This window comes from Trichosurus vulpecula, chromosome 3 (genome assembly GCF_011100635.1).
Source record: "Trichosurus vulpecula isolate mTriVul1 chromosome 3, mTriVul1.pri, whole genome shotgun sequence".
Taxonomy (NCBI): Eukaryota; Metazoa; Chordata; class Mammalia; order Diprotodontia; family Phalangeridae; genus Trichosurus; species Trichosurus vulpecula.
Window position 1 is genome coordinate 183,094,748 of NC_050575.1, and position 24,879 is coordinate 183,119,626.

Consider the following 24,879-nt stretch of genomic DNA (forward strand, 5'->3'; position numbering starts at 1 on the left):
GCTGGGGGTAGATCAGGAAAGGCCTCATGTAAAAGCTAGGGCTTGGGCTGAACTTTGAAGCAAACTGAGAATTCAGAAAGGTAGAGGTGAGAAAGGAATATATTGGTATGGGTAACAGCCCATGAGATGGGAGAATTAATTTTGCAAGTGAGCAACAGTGAGAACTTGGGCACTTTGACCAGATCTTAGAGTACACAGAGATGAGTAATGTTTGGAAGAGCAATAATGAGGGTGGGTTGGATTCGAGATGCCTGTAGGACATTCTGTTTGATGCTAACACCACGTTACTTGCTTATTCCACGGTGGGTAATGTCATCCTCCTGTAGGCAGGAGGATCCTGGCCTTTCTATAGATGGAGAAAGTGAGGCCATTGCTAGTCTACAATTCCCTGTGCCTAGAGCTGATAGGTGAGGGGCAGCTTCTCCTTCTTGTTCCCATTAGCCACAGCTCTTTGAGATGGGGATGTTTTATCTCTCGGTCCTCATCTCCCCTGCAGTATCCAGTCTAGAGAAGACCCTGCCTCAATTGCTGGCCAAACTAAGCCACCTAGAGAACAAGAGAGGCCAGAATGCCAGTCTGGCCCTCTCCAACAGCATCTTACGTGTGCGAGAACTCATTACCCAGGCCCGTAGTGCTGCAAGCAAGGTACCTGCTCGGGGAGGGATGTGGGGACAGGCTGGGGTGAAGGCAAGGGAACAGGGACTTTGCTAAAAGAAGAACCAGGGAGAAGGCTAAGAAAGAAGGGTAGCAGGAGGAGGGGGCAGGGAATGTGTGTTGAAGGAGGCAACATAGATGACATTGTGGATCGAGCCCTGAACTTGGAGTCAGGCAGAGCTAAGTTTGTATCCTGCCTCCCATTTACCTAGCTGGGTGCCTCTGGGCAATTAATTATTTTGGCCCCAGTTCCCTCATCTACAAAGTGAGAATATTAACACCTATCTCACAAAGTTAGTGTGAGGATCAGGTAAGATGATATGTTGAAAACCTCAAAGGGCTATATAAATACTATCATATTATTTTATTGAAGGAGCAGAGATTACTGGCAGGGTAGTGGAGAGAGGTTGGAGAGGAACTAAGAGGGGTCTGAAGGCCGGGGGCCCAGACGAAGTCAGTGACTGTTCAAGCTCTGCCCACGGAGGAGGAGGAGTCGGAGTGTCTTATCGCACATTCTGCATTGTCTGTACCACAGTCTTCTTTCTGTGCCCTCGGCAGGCTGGGGTCTGGGATCAATCTAAAGTGGAGTAGAAAGAGCTGTGGAGGCTTGACAAACCTGGCTGAAGGCCCCCTACACACTGTTGTCTTTTTGGACTTGCTCCGATTAGGGACAGTCAACTGGAATGTTCCTACCCAATTCAGGGCTGCCATTAGGGTTGAATGGAACAGAGAGGCGCCCTTCATCTAAGCATCTCACCAAAGATGATGCCCTCTTTGCCACCAGATCGTTCCCAAACCCCAGAGCCTTGATGAGTTAGTTGGTACTGTATACTCTTCCCCCAACCAGGTGAAAGTGCCCATGAAATTCAATGGCCGCTCAGGGGTGCAGCTGCGGCCCCCCCGGGACCTGCAGGATCTGGCTGCATACACAGCTCTCAAGTTCTACATCCAGAGCTCAGAGCCACCGCAGCAGCGGGGCCAGGATGGCAGCAGCCAATTTGTCCTCTATATGGGCAGTCGTGAGGTAGATGTTTTTGGGGGGGGGGAGCCAACCACACACAGTCTGAGTGTCCACAAGAAGGGGCCCCTGGGACTTGTGTGCTAAAACTCATCATCCTCATGTTAACCGAGAGCTACAAATCTATTTGGCTAGGGGGAGTGGGAGGGGAAAGGGGCGAGAGCCACCAGAAGAGAGAAGGAAGGTGGCCAGCGTCCTGGGTCGAATATCCTCCCCTGTTCTGACCTCCAGGCCTCTGGGGACTACATGGGGGTAATCCTGCATGAGCACAAGGTGCAGTGGGTTTACCGGCTTGGGGAGGCAGCCCACAGGACCCTGACCATTGATGAGGACATCGGGGAGCAGTTTGCTACCGTCAGCATTGACAGGTCTCTGTCCTACCCCCTGCCTTCTAAACAGCCAGCCCTTTGGGCCTTCAGAGGGAAGAGAAGCAAGGGTCTCTCATCCTCAGAAGTCCCTTCAGCGGGGAAGCAGTGGGATGCGATGAAGAGAGTCCCTGACTGGAAGTCAGGAGGCCTAGCCTTTAGCTCTTGCTGCAGCTTGGTCCCCTTTGTGTTATGTGACCTCATTCCCCCCAACTGTGAAATGAGAGAATCAGTCTTCTATGGGAAAGACATGGGAAGAAAAAGACAGGGAGGTGGGGGTGGGGAGAGAGGCTAATGGTGGGGGACACCGGGGCCTGGGGTAGGGGAGCACAGACTGAGATCTTCAGGGCTCCCGTTTTTCCTTCCTCTATTTTAGGATCCTTCAGTATGGTCACATGTCTGTCACGATGGAGAAGCAGACAGTACATGAGACCAAGGGACATAGTGTGTACCCTGGGGACCAGGGTCTACTCAACCTGAGACCCCAAGACTTTGTCTTCTATGTGGGAGGATACCCTTCCAACTTCACGGTAAGCCCAGGAAAGGACCTCATGAGATGAGGAAGGGAGAGGGAGAGGAGGAGAGGGGAGACAAAAATACCATTCTATGACCAGTGATATACGAATGAGCAAATACTTATTAGACTCAAAACAATCAACAAACACAGATTAATTCAGTGTGAGGCCCTGGGAATACAGACCAAAAAACTGACAGTCTATCCTTGATGAGGGAGAGGGATAATATGGCATGTGTACAGATAAGAGAGGATGCGATGCAGCCAAGACAGATCAGACAAAATGCTGTAGAGAATTTGAGTAGGGGATAACATTCTTAGCTTGGTTAGTAGGATTGGAGAGGATATCAGGGAAAGCTTCCCAGAAGAGAGAAGAGGTTGAGCCGGGCTTTTAAGGTAAAGGATTCAGAGAGAAGGAGGGCCACCTTATTCATCACACTGCCTCTTGGCAGACAGTCCTCCAAGAAGGAAGTTCTGAGGCTCCCTCCGTCACCTCTCCTCATAGCAGAAATCCTTCAGTCACTTGGCATCTCACCTACACCCACCCTACTGCAGTCTTTTTTTTTTTTTTCCTGTTCTGCCGTAGGTTGGGGATAGAGCCCAATTGCCAACCCCTCCAGTGTAATCAGGGCATCCTGGTCTTTCACCAACCCCTGATCTCTCATTCTGCCTTGTGTCTCCTCAGCCTCCCAGGCCTCTGCGTTACCCTGGTTACCGGGGCTGCATTGAGATGGACACCCTGAATGAGGAGGTTGTCAGTCTTTACAACTTCCAGAGGACCTTCCATCTGGACACAGCCTTGGACAAACCCTGTGCCAGGTGTGTGCCTTCCCCACCCTCCACCCCCATCCCTTACCTCAGATCCCCTTCTTTGATCCCTGGGAGGGTGTAAGTCAGAGCTGGGAGTAGCTGGGCCGGGAGACAGGAGGGAGATCTCAAGTTTGTCTCCTTGACCAGATCTAAGTCCACGGGGGACCCCTGGCTGACAGATGGTTCCTACCTGGATGGCACAGGCTTTGCACATATCAGCTTTGAGAGTCAGATCAGCACCACCAAGCGCTTTGAGCAGGAACTGAGACTGGTCTCCTATACTGGCATCATCTTCTTCCTTCAGTACCAGGTATGGCCATCATTCTCCCAGCCTCTTCTTTGCTTTGAGGCCCGTTGACCCCATCAATCATAGATCTAGAGTTGGGAGTCCATCAAATCCAACCTCTCCATTTTACATATGAGGAAACTGAGGCACAAAGAGGTTGAATCACACAGATTGCAAGCATGGAAGGTGGGATTTGAACCCAGGTGCTTGACTTTAGAGTCAGTGCATTTTCCACTGCATCTCAGTGCCTCCTCCCAGCTTCCTATCCTCCCTTTCCCTTCCCCTCTCTCTCCCAATCTCTAGACCCTATCCTCTCCTAACTCCCCTCTGCAGTCACCCTGCCAGGCTCCCTTCTCACCTTGTCCCTCTCTCTTAGGACCAGTTCCTATGCCTGGCTGTCCAAGAAGGCCACCTCATCCTCTACTATGATTTCAGCCATGGGCTGCAGATTGCCACGCCCCAACAGGAGCTGACACCCCTTACCTCGTCCAACAAAGCGGTAATTTGGCCCCTCCGTTTTCTCACCCTTCCCATCAGAGCAGCCATATGATCCCTGCGCTGTCTTAGGAAGTGGGGATGAGGACCCAGGAATGGCTCAGGTACCCTAAGTTCCCCCAGGTGTTCTCCTCATGGGGAGACAGGGGCTTTGGCTCCTGAGCCCGGCCATGCTTCCTGTAAGTCTGTGGGCCATGAGGATTTTAAGATGGAATGGGGCTCTGGGACACTGATAGGCCCTGAATGTCTCTTCTTCTGCTTCTCCTTCACCCTAGATCCAGATTTTCATCATGGGTGTGACGGGTCGAAAGCGGGTCCTGGTCCGAGTGGAACGAGTGTCCGTCTTCAGCTTGCTGGAGGAGAATATGCTGGAGAATGCTGACTCCTATTACCTGGGAGGAGTTCCTCTGGCCCAGCTTCCCCCGAGGTGAGACACCTACCACCTTCCTTCCCCTCCTAAGCCAGCTAGGCCCAGTATGTGAGAGGCAAGAGTTCTGAGCTGTAGGAGTTCAGAGATGGGAGACATATTAGTGTGGCCTAGAAGAGACAGTTAAGGCTGCCTGGAAAAGAGAGGGACGAGCTGAGCCTGTAAGGATGGGCAGGTTTTGAAGAGATGGAGGGAATGGGACAATATCCCAAAACTGAGAAGCCACGGAAGGGAGCAGAAATCTCTGTCAATCCTTTGTCTTCTCTTCTCAGCCTAAGATCCTTGTTCCCCACTGGGGGCTCAATTCGAGGCTGTGTGAAGGGTCTGAAAGCCCTTGGTAAATATGTGGACCTGAAGAGACTGAATACAACAGGCATCAGCTCAGGATGTACTTCGGACCTCCTGGTAAGAGATCCGCCATAGATCAGCCTTCTGCTCTTCAATATAGCCCCTTGACAGCTCAGGACTGGGTGTCGGGTGACCTAGGTTTTAGTCCTGTTCCATTTGTCTTCTGGATCTCAGTTTTCTCATCTGAAAAACAGGGATGATGATTCTTGTCCTGCCTTTCTCATGAGGTAGTGAGAATAGATAGGAAAAGGGCCCCATGGGAAGGCCCTTGACCTTTGAGATCCCCTCTGTCTCTCAAGCTAGGGTCCCACAAGCTGTTTGGTACAGTACATATGTCCATTGTCATTGAGATAACTTCTATACTCTGGGTAGCTGTGGAGATGGGGGATGCCCAGGGGCCTGAGAGAATGGGCCCCTGAACCTTTCTTCTGACATACCCCTCTTATTCCAGATTACACGATCCATGACCTTCCATGGGCATGGCTACCTGACGTTGGCCCTCAGAGATGTGCCCCCTATTACTGGAAACTTCTACACTGGTTTTGGCTTCCGTTCCACACAGGACAGTGGTCTCCTCTACTATCATGCCTCACCGGTATACGCCCCTACATCTTGGGTGTCTCTGGCCTAAACCCAGAATCACTTAGTTTCCCCAGGTTCCCACAGTAGCCCCTCCTCTCCTTCTCAGCTCTAAGCTGAATCCTTCCAGCTTCATTCTGTCCATTTCCTTGGCTGGGCAACAAGGAGGCCCTTCCATGCAAGCCCCTCTGTCCCTTCCCTTCAGGAAGCCAAGTCTTTAGTTCTTTTGTGGGTGGGGGATGGGCCCGGTGGCACAAGAGTAACGACTCCTTCCCTTTTCCCTGAATCTGCCAATGTAGCCAGGAGTCCTAGTGTGCTCTTTGCCCTGTTCCTTCCTCCTTATGGCGTCTGTACCAAGATGTCTATGCCTCTTTCCTTTTGCTTACCGTATGGTTTTCTCTCATGCTCCCAGGAGGGTATTTTCCAGGTGTCCCTAAGACAAGGTCGTGTGACGCTCAAGTTCCTTAGGACAGAGGTCATGACAAGAGGTGCTTATGCTGATGGGGTTTCGCACTATGTTGCAGTCTATAGTAATGACACAGGGTGAGCTTTCTGAATTACTCGATCCCCTCCCCTCCCCGCTGCACCTACCATGCTTCCTGGCAATTAGAACTCAGCTCTCGTTATCAACACTGAGGGAGAGAGAATTAGGAGTGGCGGAAAGAGCCCAGAACTGGGAGCCAGAGGTCCTAGTGTTCAAATTCCAGCTCCACCACTGCCTCTCCGTGGCCTTCATTTCCTCATCTGTACAGTGGGGTTAGTAATCCCACCCCGTCTAGATCACGGGTTGTGAGGATCACATAAGGTCATAGATGGAAGAGTGCCTTACAGGTGTTTTCTTGTCATGGTAGGTGGTGTAATGGATAGAGTGCTGGGCCTGGAGTCAGGGAGACCTGATTCCAAATCCAACTTCAAGTGAGATGATATTCATAAAGCACTTAGCACAGTGCCTGGCAAATAGTAGGCGCCTAATGAACCCTTCTCTTTCCTCTCTGTCCTTTCCTTTCCCTCTCTTTCTGTTCCTTCCCCTCCCTTCCCCTTTTCTCTCCTCCCTGATACTGTGATGCCTCATCATGGTGCAGAGGTAAACGCTGATGCTTGAAGGCTTTGCCAGGAGGGCCCAAGCACTGGCTCCTCCCACCAAGTTAGGAAGGGCTTTAAGATTGGTCCTGGTGATGACTTCTGTCTTGTCCAAGAATCCATCCACCTAACTAGAAAGCGGCTCTTCCCTCAACAGTGGGTGGGCTGCCGTGTGATGAATGTTGTGACCCACTGCTCACACACAGAGGGGCCTGTGGACTGAAGAGATCACTTGTGCTAATGAGGACACAGAGCCTTAAAGTATTTTGTATTTATTATTATTGTAAACAGCACACATTTAAACATCACTTTAAGGTTTGCAGAGCCCTTTACAGAGATTATCTCATTTGATGCTCAAACCCCGTGAGGTCTGAGCTGCTGTTACTCCCACTTGACAAAATGAAGAACTGGAGATTGAGAAAGACTAATTACTTAATAGTCACACAGCTGATAAGGAGGAGAGGTGAGATCTGAGCTTAGGTCTTCCTGATTCCAAATCACCATATTGCCTCCTGTGTTATTAAGAGGTACAGTGGTAAGTCTGAGCTATCAGACATTTCTCTTTGAACTTAGTATATGTTGTGTAGATTCTGTGGCAGCAGGTTTGCCTCTTTACCTTTCTCCTGTTAATTACTAATTCATTCAATGCACATTTATTGAGCACCTGTTGTATGCAGGGTCTCATGCTCTGCTACATTCTGGGTGAAATAGATTTAAATAAGAGTGTCCCCATGGGTAGGAGAGTTTACAAGTCTGTTGGAATCATTCACTAAATATTAACTAAACATCTATTTTGTGTGTCAGGTTGGGGGAGGGACCCATCCTCCTTGGTCCTTGTAGATGGAAATTGTACATGTTGTTGAAATGGTATCATGGAGGAAGGACCTTGATGGCTGTGAGAAACCCCTCCTCACAAGAGCTTTTCTCCTCCCAGGCTCTGGCTGTATGTGGACGACCAACTCCAAGGCGTAGAGCACCAAGGGGGCCGGTCTCGTCGTCAGGCTCCAGCCGAGGATCCTCCTCGCTTCCTCCTTGGGGGGCTGCCTGAGTCTGGTGCCTTCCAAAATCTGACTGGCTGTATCAGCAATGTCTTTGTCCGGCGGTGAGTTGTAAAGAGAGAGGGGCAAGGCCAGGGACCCCCACACCTTGAACCCAGGAGATTGCTGGCTTTATCATAGGCCTGGCTGGAGGCTAACCCATCAGGGGAGCAAGGAGGCCGAGTGTCAGTATCCCCAAAGCATTCTGTGACACAGTTGTACTTGGTCTCCAGGGTATTAGAGGCCCAGCAAGTTGTTGACCTGCAGCAGAATATTCAGAATGTCAACGTGACCACAGGCTGCACTCCCCCAGATGAACCACTCCAGCTAAGGGCATCCCCAAGGAAGTTCCGAAGGAAACCCAAGGTTGGAGCTGCTTGCTGATGGGTAGCCCAGAGTAGGGAGGAAGATCTGGGAGCCAGAGAACAGCTGGGTGGAACAGAAGGTACCTGTTTTTCTACTCTCTGCTGCCTCATCACCCCCAATCCTCTGTCCCCTAGGCTGCTCTCCATGACCAAGGGATACCCCCAGACTCTGCTTGCCAGTTCCCCACCCATCCCAAAACCATCAGAAATGCCTACCGATTTGGGGCTTCTCCTGCTAGCCATATGGAGTTTGCTCACATCCCATTCTCTTTCCAGGAACGGTAAGCATCATCTCACTCATGAAGTTCCAGGGTGGGAGACTGGGTATGTCAGGAGTAGCCAAGCATCCCTGAATCTGACACCATGTTTCTGGGCCATATCTCACCCAGGACCCACTTCTCTATGGATGTCCAGCTTCGCTCACCTCGTGGGCTCCTTCTGGCTGTGCCTGCTGTAAAGTCAGGAAGCCCCTTTTTGGTCCTCTACCTCAGTCATGGCCACTTTGTCCTCCAGGCTGGAGGCCATGGAAAACCTTTTCGAGTCCACAGCCATGAGCGATACAAGCCAGGAGGTTGGCATACGGTAAGGTGCACAGAAACCATTCTCCTCCCCACCAAGGAGAACCGAGTCAGATTGGATTGGACTCAGAGTAGCTGAAACAAACATGAGAATTGGGAAAAATGGAGATTCCTTCTGGGAGCCTGGAATGATGGCTGTTTTTTTCATCCTTTCTTTTCTTGGCTAAACTCCTTGAGAAATCCGTCTACATCAGATGCCTCCACTTCCTGTCCCCTCTCTCTTCTGACCCATCTGCAGTGTGGCATCCAATGTCATGAGATTGTCAGATGTAATGTCAGCTCAGGTGACCAGTCTTAGAATTGGGATGAGGATGCATGAGGCCAAAACCTTTATGGCTGTACTGTGTCCGGATCTGGTCTTCTCCTTGGTTTCCCCTGGGATATGAAGAAAGATTTGAGGATAGTCATCTCATACCCTCCTTCTCAGGTCTTTTTCAGCCGAGAGCAGAATCGAATTCAGCTGGTGATTGATGGGCTTCGGGCTCAGAGCAGTAAGGGGCCACGTGCCCGCCAGAGAGCATTGCTGGGCCACGGACCAATCTATGTGGGTGGCATCCCCTCCGGCCACAGCTGGACTCATCTCCCAGTAAGAGAAGGGCCCCATCACCATCTCTGCTTAACCCTTTTCCCCATGAACACCCATCTTCCTTCCACCTCCCTGCTACTGCCCATCCATGCCCCTTTGTGCCCTTGCCCAGCCCCTAAAGCTCTTGTAAGTCACACAAGCTTTTCCTCCAGGAAGCAGCTGGCGCTGCCTTTAAAGGGTGCATGAGGAACCTCAAGCTGAATGGACAGCCTCTGGGGACCCCAACACAGCTCCATGGGGTGATACCTTGTTACACTGGGACCCTGGAGAAGGGACTATTCTTTGCTGCAGAAGGGGGAACTGTAATGTTAGGTCTGTGAACTTTCTTCTTCTCTTTGGCTTTATTTGGGCCCTGGATAGGGTTGGCTGAGATACAGTTGGGACTGGAAGCATCAAGAGAGCTTCCTGACCAGCCTCGCTCCATATCCCACAGATCCCCCTGAGGTTTGGGGGCCGGACCTGGAACTGGTGCTGGAGGCACGTCCCTGGACAGCAGTTGGACTCATCTTTCACCTAGGGTCAAGGCAGGGACCACCCTATGTCAGACTTGAAGCAGATGGGGACAAGGTGAGTGGGGCCAGGATAACTGGGGCGGCCCTGGCCTAGGAGGATGTCTGCCCCTAGGAGGCTGCCTTTACCTTATACTACAAAAATCTCTGCCCTGAGTGAGGGAGGCGGCCTGAAAATCCAATCACCTGTTCTCATGCCACATCATGGCATGGAGGTGACCCTCTGTCTCTATCCTGTGACATACATGAGGGCTATGCCAGCAGCCTACTGACCTGGAAAGTTGACCATCAGGTGAAGACTAGCCTAGCTCAGCCTGCAGAGGCTGTCACTGGATGGTGAACCACTAGGCAGGAAGTGTTTTTGGGCACAGCAAATTCATGAAACCATCTAAATAAGGCAGGGAGATGTTGTGTTCCACACTGGTGGAGGGTACCCAGAGTGAGGCAATCACAGGCCCTGGCACATAGTAAGACTTGATAAATACTTGTTGACTGATTTGAAGCACCAAAGGTATCTGGTCCATTGGTAGACATTGCAACCTTCTCCATGCCTTAATAAATATCTTAGTGGAGGGATGAGGAACCTTCAGCCTCGAGTCCACATGTAGCCTTCTAGGTCCTTGGGTGTGTGTGGTCTTTTGACTGATTCCAAGTTTTACAGAACAAATCCTTTTATTAAGGGGATTTGTTCTATGAAGTTTGGATTTAGTCAAAGGGCCACACTTGAGGACTTAAGAGGGCCATATGTGGCCTTAAGGCTGCAGGTTCCCCACCCATGTGACTTAGTGCATTGCCATAGTCAAAAATAATTATTACCAAGTAACCCCCACCTTCTTGGTAATGAGGTTCTGAATTTTCCTAAGCCGGACGGAAAACAGTCTCTCTCTCTCTCTCTCCTGGAAACTATGCCTAAAACACTTCCATTTCGGTAGAACCTACTAGAGGAACTTTGCAAGTATGGCCTTTTTAGAAGCCTGGGCATGGAAGGGATTTCGTGTAGGATCAATGACCTTGTCAATCCAAGTGATCGGGCAGGCACGTGGTGCTCTGAAGAGTGGGTTCTGTAGTAATGAACATAAAATAGCGAATTATAATCCACCTTTCATTTGATCTTTTTTCCCTAAAGATATTTTCTTTCTCTCTCTCTTTCTCTCTCTCTCTCTCACACACATACACACACACACACACACACTCTCACTCACTATACATTGCTTAATTTTTTTCCTCCCAATAGCTTTGTGACATAGGAAGGTTAAATATTGTCAGCCAAATCTTCCTTTTACAGCTTTCAGTGAATTGTCTCATCTGTTGTCTCAGGTGCTTGTCAGAGCCAACAATGGGGCAGGAGAGTTCACCACATCAGTGACGCGGCCTCCTCTCTGCGATGGACAGTGGCACCGGATTGCAGGTGAGGTGATGATTCCCCCTCCCCCACCCCCAGCCATAGCTTCCTGGCCCAGGGACTCCCTAGGTTACAGATAATCCAAACGTGTTTTTGTTCAGATCTCAGTTATGCAATGTGACTGGGGGCAGTAGACTCAGCTCACATTCCTCATTAGATTGTATGACGCTGCGGGGAGGCTTGTCAAGGATTCGTATAGGGAGAATGTCTTGAGAAATGATTCAAAGACTCCCATGAGCCTGGGGAGTGGGCGGGGGGGAGACATGGAGGTGATTGGCCTAGTCGAACCAGCGTTTGCAGTGGGGTAGAGATAGATCATGGCAGACCTTGAAGTATCAGGATGGGGAATTGGGATCTTTCTTTTGGGAAGCTATGAAAGGTCTTTGAACCAGGGGAGAGACCTGATGAAAGTCTGACAGGCTGAGGAGAGGGAGAGCTAGATTGGGGGTGGGGGTGGAGATGGTTGTAATAGAGAGAAAGGAACAAATTCAGATGGCCAATTACCTCCCCCCACCCCACCCCCCCAAATTTACCAATACATGCATGAGTTGCCTTGTGGATGGGAAAGGTTAGACCATTTTCACTTGGGTAGTATTCCTAGGAAATCCAAGGTCACTCCTAGTACAAGGTTGTCTCCCCACTCAGGCCAGACTAGAAATACCATCTCCTTTCTCTATATCCCTTTCAACGTCCATGGCTCTGCTCAGGGAGTTCTAGGGCAAGCTGAAAGGACAGCCCTCTGGGCAAGCTCTGGGGAGGAGCTAAGCCAGAGGCCTGTCTCTCTCAGTGATCAAAGGAAGAAACGTGCTCCAGCTTGATGTGGATACAGAAGGCAATTACACAGTGGGTCCTGCCGTAGTTCCTTCCATCATCACCAAAGAACCTCTTTACCTTGGAGGTCTACCGGGTAAGTCCCACCTGTAGCTAGTTGGGGGAACTACCTTCCAGAAGGGGGTTAGGGAACACTGACAATCTTTCATTTTCATCTGTTTAAGACATGAGTCTACTGCTCCTTCCATCTTGCAGTGCAAAGAGCACCATTCTAGGAGGAAGGGGAATCAGGATTCTAGTCCTGGCTCTACCAATGACTTGCCTTGTGCCCATGGACGCATCGAGTCATCATTCCAAGCCTCCGTTTCCTCTTAATGTAAAACAAAGACTAACATCATCTTTCCTGTCTAATGAGCATAACAGCCAGCTTTAAGGTTTTATGTAATCTCATTTGATCCTTGCAACACTCTAGTGAGGGAGGTGCTGTTATTCCTGTTTTACAGAAGAAGAAACTGAGGCTGAGAGATTAAGTGACTTGCCTGAATTACAGCCCAGTTTTGTCCCAGATCACAGAACGAGATGATACAACCCTCCTCTAGCCCACTACTCCCCCAGTACCCAGTGGAGGTTCTAGGGGCCCCCAGTACAATGGAAATCTGTGATTGATGGTTTACGTACTCCCTCCACCTAGGCAGATAGCAACCCTTCTATGAATTAGTACAATATTCAGGAGTTATTTTGGTCAACAAAAGCTATCACCTGAGGCTAACATAGTGACAAGCCTCTCCCGACTTAGCCAGCCTGCTCCTTGGGTATTAGACACACAATCAGTTGCCAGGCCTCTAGTCAAACCTTTCCAGCTAGGAAGCCCTACCAGAGGCTGTGCCCTGGATCCTCTGAGCCTGGTAACTTGCATGCAAAGTCTATAGGATACTCTAACAACTCTGAGTTAGGTAGTACAAAATTATCCCCATTTTGCAGATGAGAGAAGAAATTTAGAGAAAGCAGGATTTGTTTGAATTCACTTGGCTAGCGTTTGAGCCAAGAATTGAACCCAGGTCTTCTGAATCCAAGTCTAGCACACGTCTCTCCAGTGATAATTTTAAGCAGTGCAGTACTAGACATATCAACTATTATTTATGTACACCATTTTTAAAAGGCACACACAAACATCCATTCTCTCACTTAAGCCTCATCACCCTTCGAAGTTTGAAAATGCAATATATTAAGTACCTACTGTGTGCAAAGCCTAGAAATAGGCACTAGGGGAGATACAAGGACAGACAAGACAATCCTTGTTCTCTAAAAGCTTAGTGTCTAATAGGAGAACAAGGTTATTTTGTTTATCAATAGACTAAGTGTTATTTAGCAGAGAGACCCCTGAACTTAGAAATCAGGAAGACTAGAATTTGAGTCTATCTGTGTCACCCTGGGCAAGACACTTAATCTCCCAGCCTCAGTTTCCTCATCTGTAAAATAGGAGTGCCTATCTCACAGGAGTGTTGCAAGGATCAAAGGAGATAATGTATATAAAGTGCTTTCCAAACCATGAAGAACATATGAATGTTGGCTGTGTGTACGCTCATTAGACAGGGGTAGATGATCTTAGTGTCTGTTTTCCAGTAGAATGATGATTCAGCTTGTCCATGGGCACAGGGCAAGTCAGTGGTAGAGCAGAGCCAGGACCAGAATCCTGATCCTCTGGCCCTTGGGATGGTGCTCTGTGCAGTGCATGATGGAAGGGGCACTAGACTGACAATGGGAAGACCCCATTTTGAGTACAACCTCTGACACTAATTGTGCAGCTCTGGGCAGGTCATGTGGCCTTGTTGAGCTTCAGGATGTAAAATGAGGCTATCAATACTTATATTAAGGGGTGTCGTGGGTTGAGTGTTTTGTAAAACTTAAAGCACTCTAGAAATTTCAGCTGTTAAAATACAGCAAACCCACTGTCCCTGTTTGGATGTCATCAACGTGTCCATACCATCCTTCACATTCTTCTCTTAGTGCTGAGTTTGACACATGAGATGTTTGGAGTGTCAGCTCTGAACCGGTCAGCTTAACAAGTGGAATAATATGGACAAGAGAGGGCTGTCTGTGTTCCCTATAAAATGATGTTTAATAGGAGAGCAAAGTCCCTCTTAACCTTTCTTCTCCACATCAAAAAAACGAATGATCCCCCTAGTGAAAATGCCTCTTCTCTCACTGCCAGTATTCATGCCAGCTCACCTTAGGAGCAACAGCTGAAAGACTCTTAGTGTTAGGGACCACACTGGCAGTCTGGTGAAGCACATGGCTCCCTTCTCAGAATGTTTTTAAAACACATAGGATTACAAAGGAGACCAATTATATTGAAATAGTTACCTAAAATATCACACAGATACAACATGCCCTAAATCCAGGATAAGAACCCTTGCCTTAATGGAACATGGGTTGGGTGAAGTTGGGAATAAGAGGGAGTATAGATAGGGCTGCTTAATTTACTTCCAGGCTTAACTATTGTTTTCTGTTGACTCCCTTGTCATCATCTCCCCTGCCCTCCTCTCCTCCCCCATCCCACAGAGACTTCGAAGCCCATGGTTCCACCATCATCTCTACCTGGTTACTATGGGTGTATAAGGAATCTTGTGGCAAACCGTCGCCCTATCGACCTGACACGCCCTGGCATTATCCAAGGGTCAGTGGGTGCAAGTGGCTGCCCAGTCATGTAAATAAATGGCCCAGACACACAGATTAAAGTTGCCCTGCTGCATATAGCCCCTCTGGCCCCTCTCTCTGGTTAGTAAGTATTGGCAGACTCTGCACTCCATTATCTTTTCAGTATTTTTCACCCCAAGTGGGGAAATTTGGATAATTGACTTAAGCATTAGACACTTTACAACTTATCATGTATAAGGAAGTAAATTTAACATATCTTCTGTAAACAAAAAACCAAAAGTGGGGCTACGCATTTCTGGGCCTGAGATGGTGCTAAGAAAAGGTGGTACTCCAGTCATGCTGCTGGTTTGCCCACCATCCGTAGAATCTCAAAGCTGGAACGGACCTCTAGAGGGAATCTAGTCCACCCCAGACCAAAACATGAATTCCTTTTCTCCTTCTGCAACATCCCTGAGACCATCCAGCTTCTGTTTAAAGATTCTAGGGATGGAGAACTCACTACCTCTCGTTCCGTTTTTGAATAGCTCTACTCCTGAGGAAGATTTTCCTTACCTTAAGCTTAAATCTCGCTCCCTGCAACTTTTAGCCACTGATCCTAGCTCTGCTCACTTGGGCCAAATTAAAAAAAAAAAATCTAATCTCCCTTCCACATGACAGCCCTTCAGATACTTGAAGATTGTGATCATGTCTCTGCACCACTAAGTCTTCTCCAAGTTAAACACCTCTCATTCTCTTAATTGAGCCCCATAAGTTGCTTTGAGTCCATCTATTTATTCCCATTCTATGCTTCCACCCTCTTCCTTCCTTTCCGGGTCTTAGTCACTGATTCTTATGGTTGTAGTACAGTTCCAATGATAAAACTTTTCTTCTGTCCACCTAGCTCACTTTGTGCACTTACACATTTATATGTTTTTTTAATATACATATGCATATATATATTTGTGTGTATATATCTAGATGTATGGGGGAATGAATCTTATGTCTGGAAATGATTTATAAATTATGTTTTTTATATGATTGGGTAAATATTATAAAATGGGTTAATCTTTTATCTTTCAATAAGTTTCATTATGACCTTTTTCACCCTTTTTCAGTGTAGAATGAAAGCTTTGTAAATCACTGGTACATACTTTTAAAGCAACAATAATAATAAAAAAAAGAAATATGCTTATTTTGAATACTGGTTAGTGAAATGAAATGGAAAAAATCGTGTCTGCTTGGTCAGAGAGGTCTTGATGGCAGCATCAAGCATTGTGATATTAAGCTTGGACAAAAGTCCAAGCACCCAGTCCTGCTTAATTCCATTTCACACACGCCTTGGCTATTTTAAGTTTAAAAATCTGCTCCTTGTTTTAGAGATTTTGAAAAACCTCTTTCGACAGCCAAGTTGTCAGTCTCTAGATGCATCTGAAGCACCCAGAATGAGTTTCTTAAAAAAAAATCAGTATGTTTAGGGAGATTTGCTTCAAATCAAAGTGATGGAGCCACATCTGGAAAAAGTTTATTTGCTCTGGAATGCTGACCCACTTGCAGCTTTCATGTGTGAGATGTAATTTACCAGATGTCACCCAGGGAAAACTTGTCAAGCAAGGTTCCAGCCCTGCCTGCAGACACTAACAGGATGTCCATGACCAACATCCTGGCACTCAGCTCCAGCTCTCCATGAGCTCACAAAGTATTTCCTCACAGGCAATTTGTATCTGAAGACTAGGCAAAGGGCATCCCTCTATTTCTGGCACACACAAAAACTAGAGTTGGCAGATAAAAGAAAAGTCCTTTATTTTGTAGGCTGAATGTAGGCATGAATGTATGCAATAAACTAGTGACACTACTGCAGTCACTTAATTACTAAGAATTTCCAATATCTTAAAAGACAGCAAATAATTTAATCTAAACTCATATCTTCCTCTTCGTCTTTCTTGTCCTTTGCATCTCCTTCCTTTTGGTCTGACTTGGCATTGTTTTGCATGGCTTTGGCAAATGCTTCGACATCTAAAATATCATTAGAAAGATATTATCATCAGTTCTTGCCCCCTAGGAACACTTTAATAATCAGCCAAATTACTTTGATAAAAGGGAATTAAAATGAAAGTGCGGATTTCTTAAAAATATGCAAACACCAGCAAGGCTACAACAATTTTTTAAAAACCCACACAAACTAGGCTGAAGAAAGATTACAATTTGCTCCATTAAGCAAATCAAACTTTGTCAGATGTGCCAAAACGAAGTGTTCTCTGAATGTTCTTACCCAGGAGAAATGTTTCTAAACAAATCATTACATAATTTAGGCTGTAAAAAGTTTTTTTAACTGTTACATAAGAATTCTTCAAATCTTGAAGAAGTATTTAAGGGAAGGAAAAAGGTACTTACCACCCTTATTTGCTGCATCTACAGCTTCAGTTGGTAAACCAAACTGACTCATAAGTGGGCCAAGCTGTCCTGAGGCTAAGGCAGCACTGAACATACTCAATGCCTGTAAATGAAGGGGATTCATGAAAAATGACTAGAACTTTCTGGTTTTTTCTATCAAATTTCAATTTTTTTCCAAGCATGTACCTAAGCCCAGCTCTCCAAGGAAATTAATCAAATATCTATTATGTACAATATACTGAGACTGCGCCAGCTAGCACCGAGCTCTGTCTGACAGTGGAGGGAGCCATTGTTTCTGAACACTTATGTAATGTAACCTAGGAGACAAGAGAGAATGCCTAAAGACCCACAGGAGGCAGGCCTAAGCTAGTGAATCACATGGTGACAGAATCTCCAAATGGGTATGGCATACCATAAAATTTCTTGCGACTTAAAAGAGAAAGAAGAGGAGGAGGAAAGGGAGTTCCACCATCATCTAGGATGATGGCTAGGAAATGTGGCAGGCAGTTTTAAGCTTGGCTAGCTGGCAATCTGAAATCAAAAGTTGATGACCATATTCCTACCTGCTGAAACTGAGGAGAGGTCAATGTGTTCTGAATCTCTTCTGCAGTCTGTGGAAGAGATTCTCCAGAGGGAAGATAAGGTAGCAACCGCTCTTGGACTTCAGCATTGGCCAGAATAGGAGCCATGATCTCTGGAGTTAGTACACTGGCCAAGTCAACTAGGATGTAACAACAAAACTATAAGTTGTTTGGCATTTACTATTTGCTGCTTAATGGGGAATGGAGTGTCAGATTTCAAGACTACAAGCAGCCAAATCGCCCAGTGAGGCTTAATGGGAGAGGAGAGAGCTCTTCACTGGCTCCTGCTTCTTGCCAACAGTTTCATTCTGCTTGGCAGGAAGTCTCGAGCTCAGCATTTATTGGGAACATTAGCCTTTTCCAGGGTGATTTGCAAACCAACAGTGCCATAGAGAACACTTGCACTAAGGGCATGCCTTCCCAATCCCCTTGAAAGAGAACAGGGAAGCAGCAGGCACCTTTACCCCAACAGCTTTCAGTCAACGAAAAAACGTTTACCTTGCTGTCCGCCTCCTGCCCCAGATGGCACATTCATAGTAGCTAAAATGTTCTGAAGGTCACTCAGTTGAATGGGCTGGGTTGGGCTTGTTGCTGTGCTGGTTCCATTACCTGAACTCGGTGCAGGGCTTGGACTAGTTGCAGAGGCAATTGCTTGAGCACTGGGTGCTGGTGTAGCACGAGCGGAAGAAGAAGTGGAAGATGGGGTTACAGAAGCTGACTGGCTTCGGGAGCTGAAAGTATAAATAGCATCGTTGATAAGTAATGTACTTTTCTTGCTTTAAAGTATAACTGAGGAGTAATGTGAAAAATTAATCTCATTTTAAGTACATCAAGGGATAGTCTGTGTATCAAAGTAGCTGTGAAATCTTTTGCAAAACAAACATTCACTCCCTGATCTATGTTTTAAGGTCAGACTTTCAAGTGCCTATGGCACTACACACCTATAGTAATTTTCTAAAATTTAAGTGTACAAGATACAGAAAACCAAAAAGCAAAGATTGCCTGAAAGGCCTCACCTTGATGAAGAGCTGCTCGTCGGAGGCCCTCCACTCCCCAGTAAGCTAGCCAGACCAGGACCTGTCAGTGCACCAAGCCCACCTACAGTAAGGAAACAAGTGTTAACTCAAAAATTTCATGTGCAGTTTCTCCCTTAACATTGGCATTCAATGACAATTTCTGTCAGGACTCATGTGGGGGGAAATCTACAAACAGTAACTGTAGATTTGTGATATCAAAGGCTTCTCAACTGAAGAAAAATGAAGTGGTTTATACAATTTACTCTCCTGAGCTGGTGTCACTTCACAGAATTTTCCCAACATGAATGGTAGAAAATGGATATGCTATCCAAAATAGGCCACAATTCTCAGTGGAAATTAGATTCATATCATCTCTCAATCTTGTTTTCTTGTAATGAGAAATCTGAAGAGCAACTGCCATTTATTCATATGGCAGACCTGCGAGTCAGTCAAGACTTGGTTTTAAGTTCTAGCTCTCTCACTAACCTGTGTGAACTTGGACAAGTCACTTCCTCTGTCTGGGCCTCCGTTTCCTCCTCTGTTAAATGAGAGGGTTAGACTAGATGACATTTAAGGTCCCTTCCTTTTTCTTTTTTTTTGAGGGGGGAAGGCAGGGCAACTGGGGTTAAGTGACTTGCCGAAGGTCACATGGGTAGTACATGTGTCGTGTGTCTGAGGCCAGATTTGAACTCATGTCCTCCTGACTCCAGGACCAGTGCTCTACTCACTGCACCATCTACCTTCCCCTTAAGGTCCCTTCCAATTCTTAATCTATAAGCCTATGAATTCCATTAAATCTAAGAATAAAATCAGTCTGAACTATGGAATATTTTTAGAGACATAAAGGGACTTTGGGTATACACAAAGAAAGTGAAACTAAGAGTAGTGTTCCCAGTTGAGGTCTTAAGGGGGGGGGGGTGCCTCTAAAGAAAAGATGAAAATCAATTATCATTGCAAATTGCACACATGTATACATATACATGGTGTCAAGTGCTTCCTGGTATTTTAAGAATGTAAATAAAACTGAAATGAAAAAGTCTGAAATGTTGTGATGTTTAACAAAAAAGCCAAACTTGATAGAAAAATGACTTTTAGGATACAGACCTCCATCTGGCTAGCTGGACTCAGATTTACTTCTCATTAAATAGAAGTGGTCCCCCATTGGTGGCCACTAGAAAGCACTCAAATTAGTGGCTACTTCATTCTCTAGCAAGCAGGCAGCTTGCAGTATATAAGGGATACATTCTAACCCTCTTCATTCAACATTTTATACCTAACAGGAACTCATGATCTGGTCCAACCCTTTCTTTTCATAAATGAGGAAAACAGGCCCAGTGACATGAAGAGGCGTGCCTAAGATCACATGTGCTATGTGCATAATATGCAAATCTAGGATTCAAATCTAGGTTTTCTGAATCCAGATCCAGTAGTCTTAACTATACCATACCATCTCTTCACTGACAGTGACAAAAACAACATCAAAATGGTTTATACACATTTCAGAAACAATTAGAACTGAAAGCTTAACTAAAATGAAGAACAGCCTCACTTCGGACAGAGAATCTGAAATCTTACCAAGTCCTCCCAAGCCAGTTGGTCCAATAAGTTGCATGAGCTGGTTATGACTCATGTTACCCAGAAGGCTCTGCAAACCACCTTCACCTGAAAAACAAAAACAATTTAGACACGTCACCTAGACTTCTATAAACCAAACCAAACTCAAAGATCAATCTTGATTAAGAACTCGAAACTCAATTTAGTACATTAGGATCTTTAAGTCCTACACAAAGACAGTTTGAGAAATAACTATGCCACACCACCTCCTCACTAACAGGTTTCTATCAACAGCAAAATGAGTCTGGAGTTAAACATTTCCCAGTAAAAAAAAAAACAGTGCTCAAAAACAATTACAACTGAGAGCTTAACTAAAGGGAAGAAGCTTAAGTCGCCATCTTTGAAATCCTACTACATAAGTCCCATGAGATGCCCAGTCTTATTTGGAATTCATCTAGTGTGACTTGGCATTAGCAGTTCACTAGCTAAAACTTTAAAACCCTATTAAACAGAGAAATCAGCTATAATAGCATCTGTAAGCAGGATGTAAATTACATTGAAAAGGGGGATTATAAATCTATGTAGATTCTGAGTACTAGCAATGCCATCGAAAAGTTGACAAATAGCTGACATTTACGTAAGGTTTGTAAAGCACTTTAACTGTACATACATTTTTCCATTTGATGCTCATAATAATCCAGTGAGGAAATTAAGGATGAAAGATGTTAATTGACTTGCCTTTGATTATACAACTATAGAGGGTAAGGAACGAAGCCTAGGCCTCAGATGACTTCAAGTACAGGGTTTAGCCCAATATACCATGTTGCCTATCTCTCAAACTATGTCCATTTTTAACAAACAAACAAATCCAAAAAACCTGCCCCACGGTGCTGAAAGTCTAGGACACTGTAAAAATGTTTCCTGCTGACAATCTGAATGGAAGAGGAGTAACTACCTCCAAGTGCTGAAAGTTCATGGCCTCCACTTCCGCTTGCACCCAAAGCTCCTGGCATAGGTGGATTATTCAAATATTCATTTACTTTCCTGCAATGTTCTTCATCCTTTTCAGTCTTAGGCTCCTGCAGGAGGAGAATTGGAGTCATTAACATAGTATTTCAAAAGGACCAAGATCCAAAATATCTTTGCACTGAACAATTACCATCTCTCTTCTACTCCTCATTTAGCTTTATCTTCGTTTTATGTTACTTCCACAAGGGAAATTCTATCAAACATTTGTGCTGTGTACACAGCAAGGGCCTACAGAATGCTCATGACAAGAAACCAATACAATACCAGGTCTATAACAGACTAAATATCACTTTGTTGAGGAGGAGGGGGAAGAGATGGTATGATCAGTCCATATATATAACCGAACCCATGGTTTAAAGAACTCAAATGAAAACTGGGGATTGGTGAAAAAGGTGAAGTCAAAAATTTTACTAACCTGCATCCAAAAGAAGAGCCGCTTTGATCCTGCCTTGAACTTCAGTACATATACTCTGCCAGTAGTGCACTGAGGTACTCGCTTAAATTCACAGTCATCAGGAAAAATAATTAAGTCCTAGACAAAAGGTAGGTAAACGATTAGTGAAAGATCAGAAGAAATCTATCTTCTAACCCATTCTGAAAGGATGCTGCTGAAAACCACCTCCTAAGAAGTCTCATGACTAAATGTAAAGCAATGAACAGCAATTCATTTTGCTGACTGTTACAGAGCTAAATCTAAATTTATCTTCAGGTATTACAGATCACAGGATCAGAAATTTAGAATTGGAAGAGTTCTTAAAGGTCCTCTAGTACAATCCCCATGGACAGACACAGTGTTTAAGTGATTTGACAATGTTATATAGTTCAAACTACAAACAAGTGCTAGAAATTTTTTTTAAAAGACATTTCAGCATTTAAAAAGATATAATAAAAACATTTTACAGAAAAGTATTAAAACCAAATTTCTTCATTTTGAATTTAAAAATTACTGAATACTCACATCTTCTACATTCCCAGAAGTCCTATCCTTCCAACAGAAATGGATGAGGGAATCATCAGTTTGCTGAATGTATACAAGCCCTTTCCGTTTATCTGGGGTAACTGTAGTTCCTTTCAATGACATTTTTCCTGCCCGAAACTCCACCAAGTATTTGCTGGATGAGCCCCGGGAGCCTGGGACTAGGCTTGGAAACAAAGCACCTGAAGTCATTCTGAAACGGGAAAGACAGAAACATATACCCTATGTTTACTTTTTCTATACCACATTGTCCTAAATGTAAAACTTTCAAGTGTTTAAGAAACACGTAATCCACATATTAAATATTAATAGTAACAGCACTGAAGATTAGCCCTTTGGAACCATATCAGGTAACACCACACTCAGAGTGAAGGTGAGTATGAAATAGCTCATCTTAAACAATTTTGTTGAAAAATAAGCAGCAGTAGGTCTACATCCAAAACATACCCTTTCATCTATCCCAGAAAAGATATAAGAATCACACACTGAAATCAGAAACCCAGGTACATTTGAAAATCTATTTTAAAAAAACAAACACCCAAGTTTCAGTGACCTTCAATACCAATACAAAGACTTGAACATCAGGAGTTCAGAAAGAGACATCTCACCAAGGCTTTTGTATGAGCCCAAACCATATTGAAGAATTCCATTCTCTGATCACGGGATCATGGGATCACAGACATACAGCTATAAATGGGACCTTAAATCAAATCCACTCCCCCCAGCCCACATGTCACCAATTTTACAGATGAAGAAACTAAAGCCTACAGGAAAGTAAGTGGGGCTAGGAATCAAAGTGAGGTTCTCTGACCAAATACAGCACTCTTTCCCATAGTACCATGCTACTCTATGCTTTAAAAATAAAAATTTAAGGAAAAAAAGAAAAAAAAAACTTTGCATCTTGCTGTTTAATTGAAAATTTCAGTAAAACTTAAGTTCCGGAAGGGAGCATTTTTTCTACCCCCAACACCTAGCAGCGATTGGAACACAGATAAATAAATAAATGTTTACTGGGTGAATTATGCTCAACTTTTTTTCTCACAAAGTCTTGAATTTTTTTTTTGGAAAAAGTTGCCCACCAAACATTGCCTTGTTTCTGCAATTGGATGAACTGAGCGGACCCAGTTTCGGGGAAGGCAATAGGTTTGAGAAGGGATTTCTCGAGAGTGGGGAAATTCCTCCTGCCCAAAGTGACCATTCATTTCAAGTGATCTTCCCTCCTTATAAAAGAACGCCTTCACGGGGGCGAGGGCACACATCCTACCCTGCGTCTAGGCTGTCTGAGGAGCTGGCATGAAGATACTGACCATACAGAAAAAAACTGACAGGACAAGATAGTTTTGAAAAGGATTCCTTAGTGCCCGACATGAATGCTGCATTACTGGATGAAAATACAAGCAAAAAGTGGAAGAGGAGGTGCTTTATGGGGGAGGGGGGCCGCTGGGAGATACTATGAGAACTCTGGAACCCGGAGGTCAGTCAGGCGGGGAATTTGAGGTTGCCCGGCTCCGCGGTAAGCCGAGGGGAGCCTTCCTCAGTCCCTCCTCCAAAGCTCCTCCTCCTCCTCCACACAGCCACTCTGCGCCCCCAGCCCAACATCTGGCCTTGACCTGCATCCCAAACCTTTCGCCACCAGAGGCTCAGCCAAGACCACTCCGGCTTCTACGCGTTCCTCCACCCCCTCACCCTTCCCCCCACCCCCGTCCCCAAGCCCGCCCCCTGCCAGGGGAAATCCTCCCCGGCCCCCGCCTCCCCCACTCGGTCGCCGTCAGCGGCCCCCGCCCGCCCAAACCGTCCTCTCCACACCCCCCTCCCCGACCGGCCCGGACCCCGGCTCTAGATATCGTGTTGGGCTGGGCCTCGGGCCTCCGGGAGCCGTCACCTCCTACCTGGGGCCTGGGGTGCGGACCGTGGCTGAAGCAGCGAATACAGCTCGCTCTTCCTCCTCTGCAGCTGCCGGCCCGGCCGGAAATCTCTTATTGCCCCACCTTCCCTCCGTTCTCGGTGCTGATTGGGTTGGTACTGACGCTCTACGGAAGCTTCTCTGAGACCGATTGGCTTGAGCAGCCGCCCATCACTCTTTCCCCTCTCCCGGTCTCTCTCCTCTCTCTCGCCTTTCTCCTCCCCACCCCCGGCTCATTCCGCCGACCCCACCGCGCGAAGAGGAAGCCCCATCACCACGCAGAGTCTGGCGGAGCAGAGCGGTCCCTATTGTTGCTGTGTCATAGGGGAGCGGCGGCGGCCCCTGGCGGAGGCGCCTGGAATTACACAGAGGCCTCTTGAAAGGCCACCTCTGTATAGTGTACCTCGGTTTAAGAAAACCTAGGATCAAATAGGTGACTTTGCAAAGCAGATAACTAGGGAGGGGGTTATATTTGTAACACTCTATGACAATAATTAGCTTGCCTTCAGCACCGTGGGCAATACCTCCCAAGGTCGAGATGGTTCCCTGCTCTTTAGTTTTAGGGAGTTTATTTTAATAGCCCAAAGTTCTAAGTTGTTACAATAGCTTTAAACCCTCAGGAAGATCCCCAACTTTACATTTATGTGTATCTCGACTTAAAGTTTGGCTGATGAAACAACAGATGATTATGGCTATGGATAGAAAGGCACAGGAAAGGAAGCTGGGGAAAGAGCCAGCCTTTGCTCAAGCTTCATTCATCTCAGGTTTTCCAAATTTTCTCCCTCCCTCCTTATCTTCCCTCCTTACGATATTAAAAAAATATATATTCCCTAGTGATGTTACCACTTCACATCTTGGGTTCTAGAGGTGTACTCTGTTCTTTCTAGTTCTCTGAGCCTGCAGGTAAGTTCACATGACCTCAAAAAGCCACTTTTAGCACAGGAGAGATGAGGGCCTGCTGACTCTTC

General features: G+C 46.2%; 2 protein-coding genes across 3 annotated transcripts in view; one reads left to right on the plus strand and one right to left on the minus strand.

Annotated features, from left to right (window-relative positions):
* LAMA5 (laminin subunit alpha 5) overlaps positions 1-15,494 on the plus strand; it is a 95,243-nt gene extending 79,749 nt beyond the window's left edge. The window contains exons 61-81 of the mRNA XM_036749893.1: positions 497-645; positions 1,502-1,678; positions 1,904-2,040; positions 2,414-2,567; positions 3,237-3,370; positions 3,509-3,671; positions 4,024-4,146; positions 4,418-4,569; positions 4,842-4,974; positions 5,369-5,512; positions 5,909-6,039; positions 7,511-7,678; positions 7,847-7,979; positions 8,114-8,259; positions 8,368-8,560; positions 8,984-9,142; positions 9,295-9,454; positions 9,576-9,709; positions 10,969-11,059; positions 11,841-11,960; positions 14,387-15,494. Of these exons, the coding sequence (XP_036605788.1) occupies positions 497-645; positions 1,502-1,678; positions 1,904-2,040; positions 2,414-2,567; positions 3,237-3,370; positions 3,509-3,671; positions 4,024-4,146; positions 4,418-4,569; positions 4,842-4,974; positions 5,369-5,512; positions 5,909-6,039; positions 7,511-7,678; positions 7,847-7,979; positions 8,114-8,259; positions 8,368-8,560; positions 8,984-9,142; positions 9,295-9,454; positions 9,576-9,709; positions 10,969-11,059; positions 11,841-11,960; positions 14,387-14,535 (3,050 nt within the window). The 3' untranslated portion in view covers positions 14,536-15,494. The remainder of the gene's footprint in view (positions 1-496; positions 646-1,501; positions 1,679-1,903; positions 2,041-2,413; positions 2,568-3,236; positions 3,371-3,508; positions 3,672-4,023; positions 4,147-4,417; positions 4,570-4,841; positions 4,975-5,368; positions 5,513-5,908; positions 6,040-7,510; positions 7,679-7,846; positions 7,980-8,113; positions 8,260-8,367; positions 8,561-8,983; positions 9,143-9,294; positions 9,455-9,575; positions 9,710-10,968; positions 11,060-11,840; positions 11,961-14,386) is intronic.
* A 742-nt stretch (positions 15,495-16,236) lies between these two features.
* ADRM1 (adhesion regulating molecule 1) lies at positions 16,237-24,232 on the minus strand. Of its 2 annotated transcripts, none has more exons than XM_036748776.1 (10): positions 23,898-24,232; positions 21,991-22,201; positions 21,448-21,564; positions 20,959-21,082; positions 20,025-20,111; positions 18,450-18,531; positions 18,043-18,164; positions 17,416-17,573; positions 16,853-16,955; positions 16,237-16,474 (listed from the first exon to the last, which is right to left on the minus strand). In XM_036748776.1, exons 2-10 carry the CDS (start codon positions 22,198-22,200, stop codon positions 16,368-16,370), a joined length of 1,110 nt encoding a protein of 369 aa, XP_036604671.1. In that variant the 5' UTR covers position 22,201; positions 23,898-24,232; the 3' UTR covers positions 16,237-16,367. The 2 variants fall into 2 exon arrangements, with proteins under 2 accessions (XP_036604671.1, XP_036604670.1); XM_036748775.1 differs by having other exon boundaries at positions 17,932-18,164; positions 23,898-24,206.
* Between the last annotated feature and the right edge of the window lie 647 nt (positions 24,233-24,879).